Below are 21,782 nucleotides of genomic sequence, written 5' to 3' on the forward strand. Positions count from 1 at the left end.
AAAAAAACACACAGACAGAACACAAAACAGAAACGCACAGACCGACATACAGACAGAAACACACAGACACTGACATACAGAGAGGAAACACACACTGACTACAGAGAGGACACACAGACCGACAGGCTATACACAGTGAGAAACACACAAAACTGACGAGCAATACACAGAGAGAAACACACACAAACCGACAGACAGAAAGAAACACACAAACTGACAAAGAGAAACACAGACTGACAGAGGAAAAGCAAACACCTGAACACAGAGACAAACACAGAGAAATGACATACAAAGAGAAGCACACGTGACATACAGAGAGTAAACCACAGACCGACGGGCATACACAGAGGGAAAACACACAGACCGCCAGGCGGAGAGAAAACGCACAGACTGGACACACAGAAGCAATGGCACAGACCGTAACACAGAGAGGAACGCACAGGACCGATACACAGAGAGGAAGCGCACAGACCGATACAAGAGAGAGGAACGCACGACCGATACACAGAGGAAACACACACGCTGACATACAGAGAGAGACAAACACCACACCACACACACAAAGAGAGGAACACACAGACCGACAGGTGGAGAGAAAACGCACAAACCGACAGACAAGAGGAAAAGCACAGACCGACAGACAGAGAACGTCGCACAGGACCGACACACACACAGAGAGAAACACACAGACCGACAGACAGAGACAGAAACACACAGAGAAACCACACAGACCGACACACAGAAAGAAAACTGCACAGACCAACACACAAGAAATGCACACACTGACAAACAGAGAACAGAATGACAGGCAGACAGAGAGAAACACACAGACTGAAATACAAAGAGAAACAGACTGACATACAAAGAGAAACACAAAGACTGAAATACAAAGAGAAACGCACAGACTGACAGGTATACTAGAGAGAAACATGCAGACTAACATACAAAGAAACACAGAGACTGAGAGGCAGACACAGAGAGAAACACACAGACTGAAATACAAAGAGAAACGCACAGACTTAAATACAGAGAGAAACGCACAGATGACATACAGAGAAACACACAGACTACAGAAGGAACGTACAGAGGACTGACTCAGTCATACATAGAGGGGAATACACAGACTGACGGTCGTACACAGAGAGAAACGCACAGACTGAAATACAGAGAGAAAAACACAGACCGACAAAGATAGAAACGCACAGACCAACACAGAGAGAAACACAGACTGACAAACAGAGAACTCACAGACCGACACACAGAGAAACACACAGACTGACACACAGAGAGAAATGCACACACTGACATACAGAGAAACAGAATGACAGGCAGACAGAGAGAAACACACAGACTGACATACAAAGAGAAACACAGACTGACAGGCAGACACAAAGAGAAACACACAGACTGAAATACAGAGAAACACAGACTGAAATAAAAAGAGAAACAGACTGAAATACAAAAGGAAACCCACAGAGAAACACAGACCGACATAAAGAGAGAAACACAAAGACTGACAGGCAGACACAGAGATAAACACACAGACTGAAATACAAAGAGAAACGCACAGATTGGCATACAGAGAAACACACAGACTGAAATACAGAGAGGAACGCACAGACTGATGGTCATACACAGAGAGGAATGCACAGACTGACGGTCGTACACAGAGAGAAACGCACAGACTGAAATACAGAGAGAAAACACACAGAACGACAAAGATAGAAACGCGCAGACTAACACAGAGAGAAACACACAGACTGACAGAGAGAATTCACAGACAGAAAAAAACAGAGAGAACGCACAGACCAACACACAGAGAGAAATGCACAGACCGACATACAGAGAAACCACACAGACTGACATACAGAGAAACACACAGGACTGACAGGCAGAGAAACACACAGACTGACAGGCAGAACACAAGTGAAACACAACAGACTGAAATACAGAGAAACACAGACTGAAATACAAAGAGAAACGCACAGACTGACATACAGAGAGAAACAGACTGAAATACAAAGAGAAATGCACAGACTGACATACAGAGAGAAACAGACTGAAATACAAAGAGAAATGCACAGACTGACATACAGAGAGAAACAGACTGAAATACAAAGAGAAACGCACAGACTGACATACATTAAGAAATGCACAGACTTAAATACAAATAGAAATGCACAGATTGACATACAGACGGAAACGCATAGACTGACAGACGTACACAGAGAGGAACGCACAGACTGACGGTCGTACACAGAGAGAACGCACAGATTGACATACAGAGAGGAACACACAGAACGACATAAAGATAGAAACTCACAGACCAACACACAGAGAGAAACACACAGACCGACAAACAGAGAGAAACGCACAGACCGACACAGAGAGAAACGCACAGACCGACACACAGAGAGAAACGCACAGACCGACACACAGAGAGAAACGCACAGACCGACACACAGAGAAACACAGACTGACGCACAGAGAGAAACACACAGACTGATATACAGAGAGGAACACACAGACTGATATACAGAGAGGAATGCACAGACTGACGGTCATACACAGAGAGGAACGCACGGACTGACGGTCGTACACAGAGAGAAACGCACAAACTGAAATACAGAGAGGAACACACAGACCGACAGGCATATACATTGAGAAACACACAGTCCGACGGGCATACACAGAGGGAAACACACAAACTGACGGGCATACACACAGGGAAATACACAAACTGACGGGCATACCCAGAGAGAACCACACAGACTGACAGGTGGAGAGAAATGCGCACACACCGACACACACAAATGCACAGACTGACACACAGAGAGAAACGCACAGACCGACACAGAGAGAGAAACGCACAGACCGACACACAGAGAGGAACACACACACTGACATACAGAGAGGAACACACAGACCGACAGGCAAACAAAGAGCGAAACACACAGACCAACGAGCATACACAGAGGGAAACACAGACAGACAGGCGGAAACACACACACACACCGTTACAGAGAGACAACACACAACCGACAAGACAGAGAGAAACACAGACTGAAATACAGAGAGAAACACCACAGACTGAAATACAAAGACAAACACACAGACTGACATACAGAGAAAAACACAGAGACATACAGAGTGAAACACACAGACTGACATACAGAGAAAAACACAGAGACATACAGAGTGAAACACACAGACTGGCATACAGAGACAAACACACAGACTCACTGGCATACACAGAGAGAAACACAGAGAGACAAACGCACAGACTGACACACAGAGAGAAACACAGAGACAAACACACAGACTGACAGAGAACACACAGACTGACACAGAGACAAACGCGACGACTGACATACAGAGACAAACGTAACGACTGACACAGAGACAAACGCAACGACTGACACACAGAGACAAACACATAGACTGACATACAGAAACAAACACACACAATGACATACAGAGAGAAACAGACTATACTTTCGTTTAAGATATTAATGATATACGTGTTATAATGTGATTGTGCCATCAAAAAACTGTATGTAATAGAGATAATACGTGAGAACTGTTTTTGCAACTAGGTACAGTTTTGACCATTGTTGTACAAAATTAAAGGACTTTGGGGGCATCAAAGGTTTTTATTTAAAAATAAGGTAACTTCTCTCCAGTTTTGGAGAGGACTCACACGGCACAGAAGCTGCTGGCATTTGAATATAGATTTTGTCCAGTTTATAAAGAGTTGCATAAACAGCTGCCTCCATCCTTCCTATCTCTCCTTGCAAATTCAGTGCAAAAAAAAAAATGGTTCTGGGGAGCATTAGCATGGCTTAAACCCTTCATCTTCTGGGGAGCTTCCAGGCCCCCAAACCAGGGTCCTCCTAACCCCGGCCATTGTAAGCATTTTTCTTAATTTGTGTCTCACATGCATGTAGACAAAATATTTCAGAAAAAGAAAGGAGGATGGAGAGGAGAAGAATCAAGCAGTTTCCCATCTATTATAATTTTTATTCATAAACGAGGACTCTTTTTTTTAAAAATTAGGGTTAGGGTGTCAAAAATCTTCGGCACACAATATGGCATGCAGAGTCTCACTCCAGCCAAAGTCCCAAGTTAGCAACATTGTGAATCCTTTGTGCGTAATGACTGTAGATATAAATCTCTGTTCTGTCATTGGCTGATGGCGTCATGTGACCATGTGGCATTAAGGTGTGGAACAGTAAACTTTAGATAGTTTGTGGGGTTGATCACTATTGGGAGTTGAAGTGATTGTGCAGGTTTTGATGTTGGGAGGAAACACAAGAAAGGCAAACCCAAACAAACACAGTGAGAAAACAAACTCCACACAAAAAGGAACTGGAACTAAATCCACAACCTTCTTTGCTGTGAGGTGAGTGTACTAACCAGGACACAGCCACGAGCCCCATCACAGTGAAATTCAATCAAATTTGATCCGAAGTGTATAGTTACAATGTTAGCATGACTGACTTCTAATGTCACTCAATATGTTAGCTAATTAGCTTGTTAGCTGAAAATGGTACAGCTGGAAAAAAATTATCCAAAGAACCTCCAAAAACAAACATCTGTGGCCCATTAACCTGTGAGCGCTCAGTGCCACTCTGCATCAAGTATGTTATTGATGTCTCTCAAATGCCTGCCCATAACCCCACACACACACACACACACACACACACACCTTCAAATGTTTTTAAGGCAGAACATGTCTGAGTCATACTTCATCTGTAAATACAGGCGGATTATTATTCAGAGAAGACAAAAACATTTACACACAGCAAAATTAAAAATAATCATTTCATAAAAAACCTTCTCGGTGCTCTGACGAGTACGATGAGCAGTTTGCGCGTGTAAATGCGAGCAGGTGGAGTGGGTGTCTTCGTACCTGGTCATTCATCACGATCATGTTGCGGCTGAAGAGGTCATGGTGTGTAATGATGCCAGTGAACCACTGGGTGGCAGAGTCTTGTCTGTATACTCTCACACGGTAGCCATTCAGTGAATAGGGACCTGATCCAAAAAAAACAGTTCCACAAAGTGTTACAGTCAAGGTGCTGCCATGGCAACACAATGGTACAGGTGTTCTTATACAACAACAAGACATCAAGAACCACGAATGTTCCAAAACTGCTTGAACCCTAATATTCAAAGTGGAACCACAACTGACCCTGTCAGTCAAATGGTGTCTGGACACTGGGTTTTAGTCTGTTCAGCCTGAACATCACTGCGGCAACAATCTTGTTGAAGATCATGTGTGAAGCTCAGGGGACACGAAGTGAACACTGCCTCTCTGTGTCAAGACTTGGACAAGACACTTTACCGGCATGGCGAAAGCAGTAACTGGGTGTCTGTGACGGACTGTGTCCCGTCCAGGAAGACTCACTGTAGAATCCATTGGATATATAAATGAAGACTGAACATACAGAGACTGAAGGCTGAAGTTTTTGTGTTAAAATTAATGTTATACACTTGTTGCCACAATATTTGACAACTGTCCCATTATGTTACTGTCCCAGTGAGACAGAGTGTAAATTTACACACAGCAGCTATCATCCAGCGAGGCAGAGAGCTGCGTCAGGTAGTTCTCTCTAGTCTGACATTTTGTTTTTCTTTCAACATTTTTGAGTGGGATTGCATTTACTATTTTTTTTTTCTTTGTAAAGAAATGAACACCTTTAATATTATTTGTGGCTCATGATGGATCACAGCTTCACATTTTTTTAACAATTTCAAAACTTTCATGACAGATTACCACACATTACTCACTATGACGTGTCCTGATATCCGATTGGTTTTGTTTAGTCACTAAAGTAACCAATATGCTGCCCAAAATCAGCAATAGGAGCTCTGCTTAATGGTTCAAGTGAAACCAATAAAGAATGCTCAGTTTAGGAAGCAACAGGTTCTGGAATTATTAATGTTAATACAACCCCTGGCAATAATTATGGAATCACCGGCCTCGGAGGATGTTCATTCAGTTGTTTAATTTTGTAGAAAAAAAGCAGATCACAGACATGACACAAAACTGAAGTCATTTCAAATGGCAACTTCCTGGCTTTAAGAAACACTATAAGAAATCAGGAAAATAATTGTGGCAGTCAGTAATGGTTACTTTATAGACCAAGCAGAGGGAAAAAAATATGGACTCACTCAATTCTTTTTTTTTTCCAAAGGTCTTTTTATTGATGCAAAGTAACACAAATTGGTACATTATACAATCGTACATATTTTCAAATATACATTTTTTTTAACCCCAAGAACAAATCCCCAGACAGCAAAGACCATTAAACATATACAACTATCAATACAACACCAAACACACACAAACAAACAATAATCACATAATATGAACAATGTTAATGCAATACAGTTAAAGAGAGGGAAGCAGGGGGAAGGAGAGGGGGAGGGAAAAAAAAAGGGAGGGGCTGGGGCTACTCGGAGACAATAGTAGTGGATTTATTAAAAAATGTCATGAAAGGTTGCCATACTTTATAAAATTTGTTTTCTGAACCACGGACAGTATATCTAATTTTTTCCAAATCCATACAGGACATAATATCCTTATCCAGTGAGTATGAGAGGGAGGAATAGGGTCTTTCCACCTCAGCAAAACAGCTCTTCTAGCGAGTAACGTTGAGAAAGACAGCATTCTAAGCTTGAAGCCTGGCAGGTCGAGATCTGGGGCAACCCCAAATATGGCAGAGACAGGGTTTGGCTCGACATGACACTGCAAGACTTCAGAAACTGTAAGAAAGACTGACTTCCAAAAATTGGCCAGGGAGGGACACATACATGTGCAATAGTGAAGCAGGTGCACACTACATTTTTCACAGGTTGGATCCACGTTCGGGTACATGCGTGCCAATTTAACCTTGGATAAGTGCACACGATGAACCACTTTAAATTGTAAGAGTGCATGCCGAGCACACATTGAGGAGGAGTGCACCTGGTTCAAAATAGAATCCCATACTTCATCCGAGAGATTTGAATTAAGATCCTGTTCCCATACAGTTTTAATAGCAGCCAATGAGGGGCAGTGTAATTTGGCAATTAAGTTATAAAGTTTAGACAATACACCTCTCACTGTAGGGTTAACTGATAGGAACTCATCTAACGGGTTGTCAGGGGGTTTATTTGGAAATTGTGGTGTCATACTCTGCACATAATGCCTGACCTATACAAATCTAAAGAACTGAGTAGATGTGATTCCAAATTTTGTAGTCAGCTGAGCAAAACTAGAGAAATGGTTATCCGAATATAAGTCGGTAAAGAATTTTAAGCCCCTTTTATGGGAAGTATTAAAAGCAGCAGCCACAGATGGAACAAACAAGTGATTAGCTGCAATTGGACTCAGAAGTGAAAAAGCCTGGAGACCCAAAGCCCTTCTAAATTGGGTCCAAATTTTCAAGGACTGCTTAACCACTGGGCATCCATGCACTGAGGAGCCGAAAGGGGAAGAGGTGCACCCAAGAAAGCAGACAAAGAAGCTCCTGTACCAACAGCACGGGCCTCCATAGTGACCCAGACCGGGACAGAGGTTCCAGATGAAAGTGCCTCCAAAACAACATACATCTAATGTTCGCGGCCCAATAGTAGTGCTGAAAGTTAGGCAAGGCCATTCCTCCCACCTGCTTAGGCTGTTGAAGGAAAGCCTTTCTCAGTCTTGGATGCCTGCCATTCCAGATAAAAGAGAGGATTAAGGAGTCCAAAGATTTAAAGAATGATTTTGGAATCAAAATAGGAAGACACTGAAAAAATAAAGAAATTTAGGAAGCAGCATCATTTTCACCGAATTTATTCTGCCCAAAAGAGACAGTAACAGTGGGGACCATTTAGAAAGAAGCTGTTTTGATTGATCAAATAATGGAAGAAAATTATTCTTGAACAGATCACAAAACGTCTAGTAACACACACCCCCAGGTATTTGAACTGTTCAGTAACAACTTTTAGAGGAAAACTTCTGTAATTGAGACATATAGCCTCCTTATTAATCAAAAATAACTCAGTCTTATTTAAATTGAGTTTGTATCCAGAGAATCTACTAAATTGATCCAACATATCAAGTACCACTGGCAAAGAATTGGACTCACTCACTCACACCTTGGAGAGCTGTTGCACCAAGTGGACTGACATGAATCATGGCTCCAACACGAGAGATGTCAATTGAAACAAAGGAGAGGATTATCAAACTCTTAAAAGAGGGTAAATCATCACGCAATGTTGCAAAAGATGTTGGTTGTTCAGTCAGCTGTGTCTAAACTCTGGACCAAATACAAACAACATGGGAAGGTTGTTAAAGGCAAACATACTGGTAGACCAAGGAAGCCATCAAAGTGTCAAGACAGAAACTTAAAGCAATATGTCTCAAAAATCCAAAATGCACAACAAAACAAATGAGGAACGAATGGGAGGAAACTGGAGTCAACGTCTGTGACACACACACACACACACACACACACACACACACACACACACCACACACACACACCACACACACACAACACACACACACACACACACACACACACACACACACACACAAGAAAAGGGCTTCAGCAGGTCCATGTTGCTCAAGACTCTGCACAGAGTGCAACAGCTGAGAATTCCTCACCTTGCATGAAAATTTCCTGGACCTTCTGGTCTTTGAGCCAGCCCTTTACCTCGTCATGGAGCTGAGGATTGTCTCTGAGCACAGTGCTCTGGCCATCCAGGTCATCCTGAAACAAACACATCAAATAGCTATGTCAAAATGATAAATATTGCATGTTTTACTAAATGTTCTGTTTTAACTAAATGTACTGTTCGACAGCCCTGGATGTCACCTTTCTGTTACCTAAAAGTTAAGGCATGCTTATGGCCCAGTCACCACACGCACTTAACGAAGGGTGACAAAGCCCTGACGAAACAAGAATCTGGACTGTCGTAAGAAATCTGGACTGTCGTTGACATCGTTTAACCTTCGCGCAGCTTTGTTCCTGCAGCGGGCGCTTCGTCAGGATTTTTAAACTGTTGAAAAATTTGAACGAAGGGCAACAAAAACCTCAGTTTGTCTGTGTTTCCTTTTGCTGTCGTTCTTGACATTTTTTAATCGTTTGTGTAGTTTTTATAACGTTATTGTTTAATTTGACTTCGTTGGAGCAGCTGAACGTTTTCACACAGTGCAGAAGCCGGTTTGTGAGCGCTGAGGCTGCTGCTGTGTACATGTACCATCGGAAATTACATGGCAAACTCAGCCTGCTTGCTTGGATTTATTTATCTGTGTGGCGGGCAGCTTCAATGGGCTCAGGCACATTACATAGGCCAGAATTAATCTTTGTGTGGATATAATTAATTGTTTTGCCAGAAGCAAGTGTTGAATTTGAAACAACGAAAACGTTGTGTAATTTCCGACGGTACTTGAATGCAGCATCAGCGGCAGCAGGAGCTCCTGCGTGCGCTTATTATTTTGTATTAAATATAACAATATGAGTGTAGGAATAACAATCCAGTCCTTCTGTACATGTGGCAACAGGCAGATGAATCAAAATGATGATATAAAGAGCTGTCCTGGAAGAAAGAGATCACGTTGTGGATCAGTGATCAGCTGGTGGAAATAACCGCGCGCATTCACACACACTGATTAATTTACTGCTCTGATATATTCAATCATCTTTACATTTATATTTATATTTATTCTCCCTTTGACAGTTTTCTGTTATAAATCAAATATATATCTTAGAACATAATACTGTGATACAGCAGTGACCACGGAACACTTTTTTTTTTTTTTTTTTTTTTTTTTTTTTAAATTGGAGCACGACGGAGCACGCATCGTGTCGACAGACAGTGTGGATTCTGATGATGATGGAGATGATCCCTCTTTTGTTCTGGACAAGGAACCAGAGCAGGTTGTCCATCGACATCTCCACAGATTCTGTTTGCAGTTTCTCCAGGACTCAGGCGCTATGAGCTCCGTCCCAGCCCCAAGTGCTGGAGCAGACACACACTGCTCGTTTTGTTGAGATCATGAGCGGTTTTGTTAAGTTCCTCTTTCGTCCCTTTTGCGCTCTTGCTTCGCAGACTGTTCGGTGATAAAAGCTCTTTCGTCCACCTTTTCTCAATGAATTGTAACGTTTTTTACTTTTTCCCTTCGTTCAGGAATCGTGTGTGCCGTGTGACTGGGCCATTAGTGTGGAGACATTCCTCCAGCCTTCCATTGCCTTATCACACAAATGATCTCTGAGTGACACTGCAGAACTCAACTTAAATACATTTTTTAACCTTCTTGCACTGGTGCTAGTAACAAAAATATTACTTGCACCAAAAAAAAGTTACTTGCACAACCAAAAGTCACTTTCACACTGGGCCCACTTCGAGTTGCTTCCTGTTGCATCATGACGACGCAAGAATAACTGTGTCAGGTGTGCACAGCAAGGGGCAGAGAGAAGGTGAGAACGCAGCCTGCAGGTTCTCTGCACAGAGAAGTCAGAGTGCACACTTTGGCTGCAGCCAGACTGTGCACTCTGATTTCTCTTCTAGTTTATATTTGTTCTTGTGCTGAGCTGCAGGTCTGCACTCTGAGTTCTGTTATAGTTTATCTTTCCTCCTGTGACCGCGAGATGCGCGTACACAAGCACAAACCGTCCGTGAGTAAATGTGGAGATGTCTGGAGTTATACTTCATGTGGACATGTCCTGTCTCTGGCAGTCAGTCTGTGAGCAGGACGTATGTCCTTTTTTTTTAAACACAGTGATGAGAGAGTTTGAGCATAGAGCAAGGAACAGCTAAAACTGCACCGTCCCCGCTGAAGGGGAAAGGAGTAACGCTAGCAGGCGCTGGAGAGGGGAGTGTTGATAGGGGATAGGAGGCAGGTGGGGGGAGGGAATGGAGCATGCTCCAGTCCTGTGAAAAGCAGTTTATTTCCTTTGTGAGCTGAGATAAGAAACAGCCAATGTTCCCCAGGCCAAAAAAATTCCTCTGGAGGAAAACAGTCGGGCAATTTGACCTTCAGGCTTGATAAGCCTGTAATGTTATGGTTTGAGCAGTGAAAAACACTTTTTAACAGTTCCACTTGCACAACCAAATCCCAATTATGAATTAAGAATATTCCCCGGCCTCTGAAATCTTCAACTTCAACTGCAAGGGATGCATCTGCTCCAAGATGTCATCCAATTTGCGTATGAGTTCAAGAGACATCGCAGTCTGAGAATGCACTGCCTTGCCAACCTCGTTTATCATGACGGACAAGCGAGGGACCGTGGTTCTTGATGCCGCCGTCTTGTCAATTTTCCGGTAGATGAGGGCAGCACATAAGCCAAAAAGTACCAGCCCTGCTACCATAAGACCAAAAATGAATAAATCCTCAACGTCCTCAACGGAGAAAGGCCCCAAGCATGCCACACGCCAGGAACTCCAGGAGTCGAGAACACAGCCCGCAGCATACGTTCCATCTGGGCAGGTAGGATCCCCCGGTCCTGACCTTCTTGTAGAAAAAATGGTGTCAATAGCGTTCAGAGACCAGCTGATCAATTCCACGGTTAATCCAATAGTAGTCCAATAGATCCAGAATCCAATATAATTTGAGGAATTCACAGTCTGGTGAAGTAGGGACTTAAAGGTTAAAAGCAGAGAACAGAGATAAGGGAGAGTGGAGGAGATGCGACTGCCCTCGTCGGAGTCCCAATCTGAAAAATGTTGCAAAAGGTTTCCAAAGGCACAGCCCTCTAACCCAGTTATTGCTCTTAAAACACTCTACTTACAACCAAACATGTGATGTCAAAACAAAGTGGAACAATGTTTCCATAACAAAAACAAGAAAAAAAAAATAGAAATTTTCATTTCATTGTACACAATTGGCCTTACACGTCCTGGGTGAAAAATGACTTTAGCCCGTACAAAATATAGGCAAACCGTATCGACTGACAGGTATGCTAACAGGCTAACCTTGGTTTAGGTGTTTTCTTTACCCTCATCAGCAGCCGTCATGAAACTTATTCATCTCTACACAGAACTCATTAATTAAAGCCATTCTTACAGATATCTCTCAACTTGATAGGGTCACTTTGAAAGTGTTTGAGCATTTCATTTTGAAACAACTTTGAGAACGTTTATCTTTCTTCAACACGACCCTGACTCTGCTGCTCTGAAACAAACATCCTGAATAGAAACTGCTTTGTTGCTGCAGCCGTTATGAAAAAGCAACACAAAGCTCAAAAATATTGCTGGAGTCCAAACAGATACAATTACATCCATCCATCCATCCATTTTCTTCCGCTTTATCCGGAGTCAGGTCGCGGGGGCAGCAGCTCAAGCAAAGCCGCCCAGACCTCCCGATCCACACACACCTCCTCCACCTCCTCCGGGGGAACCCCAAGGCGTTCCCAAGCCAGCCGAGAGATGTAGTCCCTCCAGTGTGTCCTGGGTCTTCCACAGGGCCTCCTCCCAGTGGGACGTGCCCGGAACACCTCTCCAGGGCGTCCAGGGGCATCCGGAAAAGATGCCCGAGCCACCTCAACTGACTCCTTTCGACGTGGAGGAGCAGCGGCTCGACGAGCTCCTCCCGAGTGACCGAGCTCCTCACCCTATCTCTAAGGGAGCGCCCAGCCACCCTGCGGAGGAAACTCATCTTGGCCGCTTGTACTCGCGATCTCTTCTTTCGGTCATGAGCCAAATCTCATGACCATAGGTGAGGATCGGAAAGTAGATCGATCGGTAAATCGAGAGCTTTGCACCCTACTCAGCTCTCTCTTCACCACGACGGTCCGATACAGCGACCGCATCACTGCAGATGCTGCACCGATCCGTCTATCGATCTCACGCTCCATCCGTCCCTCACTTGTGAACAAGACCCCGAGATACTTAAACTCCTCCACTTGAGGCAAGGACACTCCACCGACCTGAAGAGGGCAAAGCACCTTTTTCCGGTCGAGAACCATGGCCTCGGATTTGGAGGTGTGATTTCATCCCGGACGCTTCACACTCGGCTGCAAACTGCCCCAGTGCACGCTGAAGGTCCTGATTTGACGAAGCCAACAGAACCACATCGTCCGCAAACAGCAGAGACGAGATTCTGTGGTTCCCAAACCAGACCCCCTCTACACCCTGGCTGCGCCTAGAAATTCTGTCCATAAAAATAATGTACAGAACCGGTGACAAAGGGCAGCCCTGGTGGAGGTCAACGTGCACTGGAAACAGGTTTGACTTACTACCGGCAACGCGAACCAAGCTCCTGCTGCGGCCATACAGGGACCGGATAGCCCTTAGCAAAGGACCCCGGACCCCGTACTCCCGGAGCACTCCCCACAGGGTGCGCTGAGGGACACGGTCGAATGCCTTCTCCAGATCCACAAAACACATGTGGACTGGTTGGGCAAACTCCCATGAACCTTACAGCACCCGATGGAGTGTGTAGAGCTGGTCCAGTGTGCCACGACCAGGACGAAAACCACACTGCTCATCCTGAATCCGAGGTTCGACTATCGGTCGAATTCTCCTCTCCAGTACTCTGGAATAGACCTTACCGGGGAGGCTGAGGAGTGTGATCCCCCTATAGTTGGAACACACCTCCGGTCCCGCTTCTTAAACAGAGGGACCACACCACCCCGGTCTGCCAATCCAGAGGCACTGTCCCCAATCGCCACACGATGTTGCAGAGGCGTGTCAGCCAAGACAGCCCCACAACATCCAGAGACTTAAGGTACTCAGGACGGATTTCATCCACCCCAGGAGCCTTGCCACCGAGGAGTTTTCTAACCACCTCGGTGACTTCGGCCTGGGTAATGGATGAGTCCGCCTCCGAGTCCCCAGTCTCTGCTTCCTCTTCGGAAGACGTGACGATGGGATTGAGGAGATCCTCGAAGTACTCCTTCCACCGCCCGACAAACATCCCCAGTCAGGGTCAACAGCTCCCCACCCGCACCGTTAAACAGTGCTGGTGGAGAGCTGCTTCCGCCCTCCGAGGCGTCGGACGGTTTGCCAGAATCTTCCTCGAGCCGACCGATAGTCCTCCTCCATAGCCTCCACAACTCCTCCCAGACCCGAGTTTTTGCCTCTGCGACCGCTAAACGGGCTGCGGCACGCTTGGCCTGCCGGGTACCTGTCAGCTGCCTCTGGGGTCCCACCTATCAACAAAGATAAGTAGGACTCCTTCTTCAGCTTGATGGCATCCCTTACTTCCGGTGTCCGCCACCGGGTTTGGGGATTGCCGCCGCGACAGGCCCAGAGGACCTTGCGACCACAAGCTGACGAGCAGCCGCATCGACAATGGAGGTGGAGAACATGGTCCACTCGGACTCCATGTCTCCAACCTCCCCCGGGATCTGGGAGAAGCTCTCCCGGAGGTGGAGTTGAAGACCTCGCTGACAGAGGTTCCGCCAGTCGTTCCCAGCAGACCCTCACGATACGTTTGGGCCTGCCAGGTCTTACCGGCTTCCTACCTCCCAGCGGATCCAACTCACCCCAGGTGGTGATCAGTCAACAGCTCTGCCTCTCTCTTCACTCGAGTGTCCGAGACACGTGGCCGAAGGTCAGATGATACGACTACAAAGTCGATCATCGACCTCCGGCTCAGGGTGTCCTGGTGCCACGTGCACTTATGGACACCCTTGTGCTCAAACATGGTGTTCGTGATGGACAGACTGTGACTAGCACAGAAGTCCAACAACTGAACACCACTCGGGTTCAGATCGGGGAGGCCGTGCTTCCCGATCACCCCCTCCAGGTCTCACTGTCCTCCATACCGGGCGACGTCACGGTCCTTGATCTTTTACTGGTCATGGAGGTTCTGGAACTGCCCTTAGTCTGACCCGTCACCTAGGACCTGTTTGCCTTGGGAGACCCTACAGGGAGCACAAAGCCCCCGACAACATAGCTCCTAGGATCATGCGGGTACGCAAACTCCCCACCACGATAAGGTGGCAGCTAGAGGGGGACCAGCTAGAGTTTCTATCAAACTGGACCAAAATAAGTGATATTGAAGACAACTGTACAGATGACAATCATATAAATTTCAGCTGAAATAACTGTTGAGTGTGTGTGTGTATATATATATATATATAAATATATATATATATATATATATATATACACACACACGTGTGGTGTTGTGTGTGTGTGTATGTGTAAAAACATTCTCCTGGAGTCTGATTGTGTACTGATTAAGGTTCAAGCATATTTTTTACGACTTTTACAGACTGCATTTTCATGACAGGTGCTTTGGTGGTGAATTAAACATTATGTCCAGCTTGTTGCCTCATTATTGTTTGTGGAGTAACAGTGAAGCTAACATCACCAAGCTACTCATACGATACTACAGCACGAACATACAAAAAGCTTTACAGCTATACGGAGTACCACCGGAGGTAGTGAAACATGACGTTGCACATGGATACACTGAAGATGAGGTTCACTGTGGAAAGCTCTATTACCAAACGGCAAAGGCTTGAGAAAGGCATTATGGCAGGATGTACCATTTCAGTGGTGTCATTCGTGGCTGCAATGAACCTGCTTCTTAAGGCCAGAGAGATGCAGTGCAGTTGTCCTAAAGCTGATGATGGCACTAGGCATTCTGCCTGCTGGGCTTTTATGGATGACTAACAGGCATGACTTCATCCATCCAGGTAACACAGTGGATCATAAGTATATTGGAGAAGATGGTAACATGGGCCACAGAAATCCAGGAGCCTCTGTATCCTAAAGGATAAGCTAACAGCTAACACCTTTTGCATCCACAAACATATCTGCTGCCTTGGGAAGAACTATGACACCTCCATGAAGGATGCTGGCAGCCTCAAAGGCACAGAGCCTCAACTTGACACCTGGTTCAAGGCAATCAATGACAGTCAGCTGCTCGAATGGTTCAAGGTGTGGTGCTTTCAGTATGGCATCATACCCAGAGTGCAAAGGACACTCCTGCTCTATGACTTTCCCATGTCAACAGTGGAAGCAATGGAGAGGCTGTGCAGCAAATTTCTGCTGCAAAAATCGCTGAGTGCCCCCCCATCCTTTAGCTCAGCAAACCTGTACAGCAAGTCCTCCAGTTCTGCTTACCAGTCTCATCAGTGGCAGTAGAATTCAAAGTCACTAAAGGCAGGAACAGTTAGCACACTGTACAAGGGATGGAAACGTCAGGCACGCCAGTACGTCCAATCAGATGTTGGCAGAAAATGGAAGCCCCGTAAAGCCGTGTCAGATGCAGAAGCATATTGGAGGACACCAAGAAATTGTTGGCATGGTCTGCCAAGTTAGTTGGGCCTTGGGAATTACAACACCAGGAGCTGGAGCAAGGCTGGCACTGAAGGTAAGAGACAGCTTGTGGTCCAGAGGGTCCAAGAAGCTGCAGAAGAGGATTGCCAAGGGAAAGCGGTGGGGCTTGTTTCTCAGGGACAATGGATGCAGTGGGAACAAACATTTGAGTGTCCACTGTCCTGGAAGGAGCTCTGGGGCACTGACCATGACAAACTGTCCTTCCTGCTAGGAGCAGTAGCTGACCTTTTGTCAATGCCAAGCAATCTAAAAATATGGGGGAAGGAGGGATGAATATGGGGGAATCCATCATGCAACAATGTGCCGCAACTTTTTATACACTGAACCAAATCTGAACAGAATGCCCAAAAACACTGGCAGAAGGCCATTACAGATGGAGATATGGCCGAGGTTCTGTCAGAAAGACCCAAATAGGTGGACGTGCAGAGAGTCAGAGCCAAGAACAGCAGGTCATCATCAATTCCCAACACCAAGGTAACCAGACTCCCAGAATAAAGAACCCACCATCCATTCTGCAGCATGCAACTGAGAGATGCAGGTGGACTTGAAAAGGAAACTAGTTTTTCCGCAAGATGCGACAGCAACCTCACTTTGTCCCGACATGGTACTGACATCCAGGAGCACAAAGACCATCTTAGTAGTAGAACGTAGGGTGCCTTGGGAAGACAGGGCGGCCATTTCACACCAACCGACAAAAGCCAAGTACCAGGACTTGATCGACGAGGCTCTAACCAAAGGATGGCATGCAGCCATTTTTCCCATCGAGGTTGGCTGCCGAGGTTTCCCAGTAGCATCAATGCACCTTTTCCTGCAGAAAACAGGCTTAGAGTCAAACCAGTTGAGGCTGGCCATCAGGGAAGCTGTCCTGGCAGCTGAAGCCAGCTCAAGGTGGTTGTGGTTGAAGAGAACCCACGGTTGGAACCCTTCTGCAGGTGAAGGTTGACCACACTCTGCTGCCCCACTCAAGAGAAGAGTACAGATTAAGGGGCAAAATGCTAGTGAACCTCAGATACCTGCTGGCGGTGCAAAGGGGTTTTCAACAATGTGGATTCTCAGACCCCTCCATTTAGGAAGACCACCAGATGGATACTGTCTCGCATATCTTAGTAGCTCCTGCAGCAGCTGGTTGTAGCAAAGCATTTTAATGGTTACCTCAACCAAAACCTACAAATTAAATCAACAGAAATACTGGAGCACAGACTCCTTAGAGGGTCCGTTAGGACAATTAACTGCACAACAAGCCAAATTATGACAAATAACTGGAGCCCAAAACAGATAAGCAGCCACTTGCCAGCACCCCTAATTATTCATAATTTTATAGATTAAAATACATTAAACTGCTTAGTTATTAAAAAACAGTTGTCCTGTAGTCAGGAAATTAGCATGTTTTTGGTATCAGGCTGTAACGTGTTTATTTCTCCACTAGGGTTGGATATTAACACTGGATTCGAGGTGAAAGAACTCTTTTGGAACCAGCCTTGAGTGGCTATTCAAGGAACTGTCAGGTTTTCCATTTGTGGAGGTTTGGGTTTGCTGAGCACACAGCAACCTGAGGATGACTCAGCACTTCTTACCTGGTAGGCAGAGTGGTCAGATAAGAAGTCCAGCTGTCGATCCAAAAGGAACTCCACTGCTGTTACCGATGACAACAGGCTCTTCCCCACCACCGGCTTGAAGGCCTGCACACACAAAACAACAACACAGTCAACAGCCAGACATGCTGCTCCGCACTACGCTCGCTAAAGCCCCTTTCACATTGGCGTATTCGTAGAGCTGCGTATTGTGGCATTGTGTTTCATTTAAATACGCCTGAAATGTGCATGTACGCAGCCTTTTTCAGTGTTCGAAGATCTGCTTGCAGCTGCGTGTTCACTTTTTAATGTGTGTATACAGTCGTGTGTGCCTTGCTGCTATTTAAAACCAGTTCACTCCTGCTGGCTATGCAGAACACATCACTGCACTTGGAAAACAGTCGACTGTATCATGAGCTTTTTACAGTTTCATTACTGCCACGTATGTAGCCAAAGCTGCTATTTTCTGCCTCTGTGGAAATGCGCTCTGTTCTCTACAGCACGGAGTGGTTCACGTCAGAAACAGAGTCATTTAATGTTGTTATTATTATTAATCCTTTTTTTGGGGGGATCATTTTCATTGTGCACAGATGCTGCTGAGTCTGGCTGTGGTAAAGGCTGCTGTGAATGAAACACTGTGACTCGTTAAACCTCAGGCTGCTCTGATCAGGTCCGCTGATTTGATCAGACCTGGTTGATCAGGTCGTCTGATGATCGCACCGACATGCAGCAACGAGGCTTTTATTAAAAGAATCACGTGTATTCAGGTTTGATCAGACACAGAGGGAGAGAGAGAGAGCGAGCGACTGACCTGCTGTTTCTGGATTTCTGAGTTGAGGTTGGATTCCCTCTTCTGAACACACAGGCGCTGTAGGCTGTGTTCTCATGTTCTCCAGCTGATTCCTCTGGATGCAAGCAATCAGTTTTTTGGTTGTGTACAGGAGCGCCGTGTTGCACAGACTTGCATGCACTAACACTGTGCTGCCCAGACCTGCTTAACACTGTGTCTAGCGCTCTACGCCGAAGAAAATTAAACATGTTTAATTTCTTCCGTCCTACGAGCGTAGCCCTCAACATACTGCTGCGTAGGGAGAAAAAACTCCAAGTAGAGCTGCTAAAAGTGGGTGGAGAGCTGCTCAACTCCGCGTAGATGATAAGCTACAATGAGCAGCTCTACGAATACGCCAATGGGAAAGGGGCTTAATTCCAGATGCTGATCAGGTGGACCAAAAACATCCAGGTGCAGGTGGGGCAGAGAGAAATGCAACATGTGGACGGCTTCCCAGGAACATGTGCACGCACGCATATACAAGCTGCACCGGGTTTCTTGCTTTTTTGTATCCTGCTAAACAGACAGTGTCCAGAGAGTCACACGTCTGTCCAATGTCCAGAGAGTCACATGTCTGTCCAATGTCCAGAGAGTCACACATCAGTCCAACATCCATAGCAACACGTCTGTCAAACGTCCATAGAGTGACACGTCTGTCAAATGTCCATAGTCACACGTCTGTCCAACGTCCAGAGTCACACGCCTGTCCAACGTCCAGAGTCACACGCCTGTCCAACGTCTAGAGTCACACGCCTGTCCAACGTCTAGAGTTACATGCCTGTCCAACGTCCAGTCACACGTCTGGTCCAACGTCCAGTCACACATCTGTCCAGCGTCCAGTCACACGTCTGTCCAGCATCCACAGTGTCACATGTGTCCAACACATGTGTGACACTGTTCACATTCAGAGACACACATCTGCCCAACATCCAGAGAGTCACATCTCTGTCCAATGTACGGAGTCAAACCTCTGTCCAGCATCCAGTGTCCCACGTCAGTCCAACGTCCAGCGTCCCACGTCAGTCCAACGTCCAGCGTCCCACGTCTGCCCAACATCCAGAGAGTCACGTCAGTCTAATGTCCAGAGAGTCACATGTCTATCCAGCATCCAGAGAGTCACATGTCTGTCCAGCATCCAGAGTGTCACATGTCGGTCCAGCGTCCACAAAGTCACACGTCACTCCAATGTCCAGAGTCGCACGTCTGGTCCAACGTCCAGAGTCACACATCTGTCCAACGTCCAGAGTCACATGCCAGTCCAACATCCTGAGAGTCACACCTCTATCCTGAGAGTCACAGTCACATCTGTCCAAAGAGTCACACCTCTGTCTAGCTTCCGAGTCACACCTCTGTCCAGGTTCGACAGAGTCACACGTCTGTCCAGCTTCCACAGTCACCGTCTGTCCAGCTTCCACAGTCACACGTCTGTCCATATCCAGTGTCACACATCTGTCCAATGTCCACAGTGTCATACATCTGTCCATTGTCCACAGTGTTACACGTCTGTCCACTGTACACAGTGTCACACATCTGTCCAGCGTCCACAGCGTTACACATAAATGCAACGTCCAGAGTCACACGTCTGTCCAGTGTCCAGTGTTGCGTCTGTCCAACGTCGAGAGACACACGTCAGTCCAACACCCAGTGTCACACGTCAGTCCCACATCCAGAGAGTCACGTCAGTCTAATGTCCAGAGACACGTCTGCCCAACATCCACAGTCACACCTCTGTCCAATGTCCAGAGTCACGTCAGTCCAACGTCCAGTGTCACACCTCTGTTCAACGTCCAGAGAGTCACACGTCTGTCCAGCTTCCAGAGAGTGACACGTCTGTCCAACGTCCAAAGAGTCACACGTCTGTCAATGTCCAGAGAGTCACACACCAGTCCAGCTTCCACAGTCACACAACAATCCAACATCTAGAGAGTCACACATCTGTCCAGCGTCCAGAGAGTCACACGTCAGTCCAACGTCCAGAGAGTCACACATCAGTCCAACGTCCAGAGAGTCACACGTCTGTCCAACGTCCAGAGAGTCACATCAGTCCAGCTTCCACAGTCACACAACAATCCAACGTCTAGAGTGTCACACGACTGTCCAGCGTCCAGAGAGTCACGTCTGTCCAGCTTCCAGAGTCATACGTCTGTCCAGCTTCCAGAGTCACATGTCTGTCCAGCATCCAAAGTGTCACACCTCTGTCCAATGTAAAGAGTCACACATCTGTCCAGCGTCCAGAGAATCACACGTCTGTCCAGCTTCCATGACCACAGTCATACGCCTGTCCAACGTCCAGAGTCACACTTTTGTCCAATGTCCAGCGTGTCATGCGTCAGTCCAACAACCAGAGAGTCACGCGTCAGTCCAACGACCAGAGTCACATGTCAGCCCAACGTCCAGAGTCACACATCAATCCAATGTCCAGAGAGTCACACGCCTGTCCAGCTTCCACAGTCACACATCTGTCCAACATCCAAAGACTCACACTTCTGTCCAGCTTCCAGAGACACACCTCTGTCTCACGTCCAGTGTTACATGTCAGTCCAACATCCAGTGTCACGTCTGGTCCAACGTCCAGAGTCACAGGTCTGGTCCAACGTCCAGAAAGTCACATGTCAGTCCAACATCTGTCCAACATCCAGAGTCACACATCTGTCCAACATCCAGAGAGTCATACCTCTATCCAGAGAGTCACATTCACACGTCAGTCCAGCTTCCACAGAGTCGCACGTCAGTCCAGCTTCCAGAGTCACACATCTGTCCAGCGTCCAGTCACACATCTGTCCAGCGTCCACAGTGTCACATGTCAGTCAAATGTGCAGAGTCACACGTCAGTCAAATGTGCAGTCACACATCTGTCCAGCATCCACTATGTCACACGTCAGCCCAGCGTCCAGACACACGTTAGCCCAACGTCCAGAGACACACGTCTGCCCAACGTCCAGAGACACACGTCTGCCCAACGTCCAGAGACACACGTCTGTCCAACGTACAGAGTCACACGTCTGTCCAATGTCCAGTGTCCCACGTCAGTCCAACGTCCAGAGTCACACGTCAGTCCAACGTCCAGAGTCACACGTCAGTCCAATGTCCAGAGTCACACGTCTGTCCAGCCT

At 46.4% G+C, this 21,782-nt stretch overlaps 1 protein-coding gene across 1 annotated transcript in view; it reads right to left on the reverse strand.

Annotated features, from left to right (window-relative positions):
* jmjd1cb (jumonji domain containing 1Cb) overlaps window positions 1-21,782 on the reverse strand; it is a 651,485-nt gene that overhangs the window by 368,500 nt on the left and 261,203 nt on the right. Inside the window, exons 3-6 of the mRNA XM_034165192.1 lie at window positions 17,843-17,948; window positions 9,498-9,502; window positions 8,639-8,747; window positions 4,913-5,037 (exon numbers count right to left, since the gene is read on the reverse strand). Coding sequence (XP_034021083.1) covers window positions 4,913-5,037; window positions 8,639-8,747; window positions 9,498-9,502; window positions 17,843-17,948 — 345 coding nt within the window. The remainder of the gene's footprint in view (window positions 1-4,912; window positions 5,038-8,638; window positions 8,748-9,497; window positions 9,503-17,842; window positions 17,949-21,782) is intronic.

Source organism: Thalassophryne amazonica, unplaced genomic scaffold (genome assembly GCF_902500255.1).
Source record: "Thalassophryne amazonica unplaced genomic scaffold, fThaAma1.1, whole genome shotgun sequence".
NCBI classification, from domain to species: domain Eukaryota; kingdom Metazoa; phylum Chordata; class Actinopteri; order Batrachoidiformes; family Batrachoididae; genus Thalassophryne; species Thalassophryne amazonica.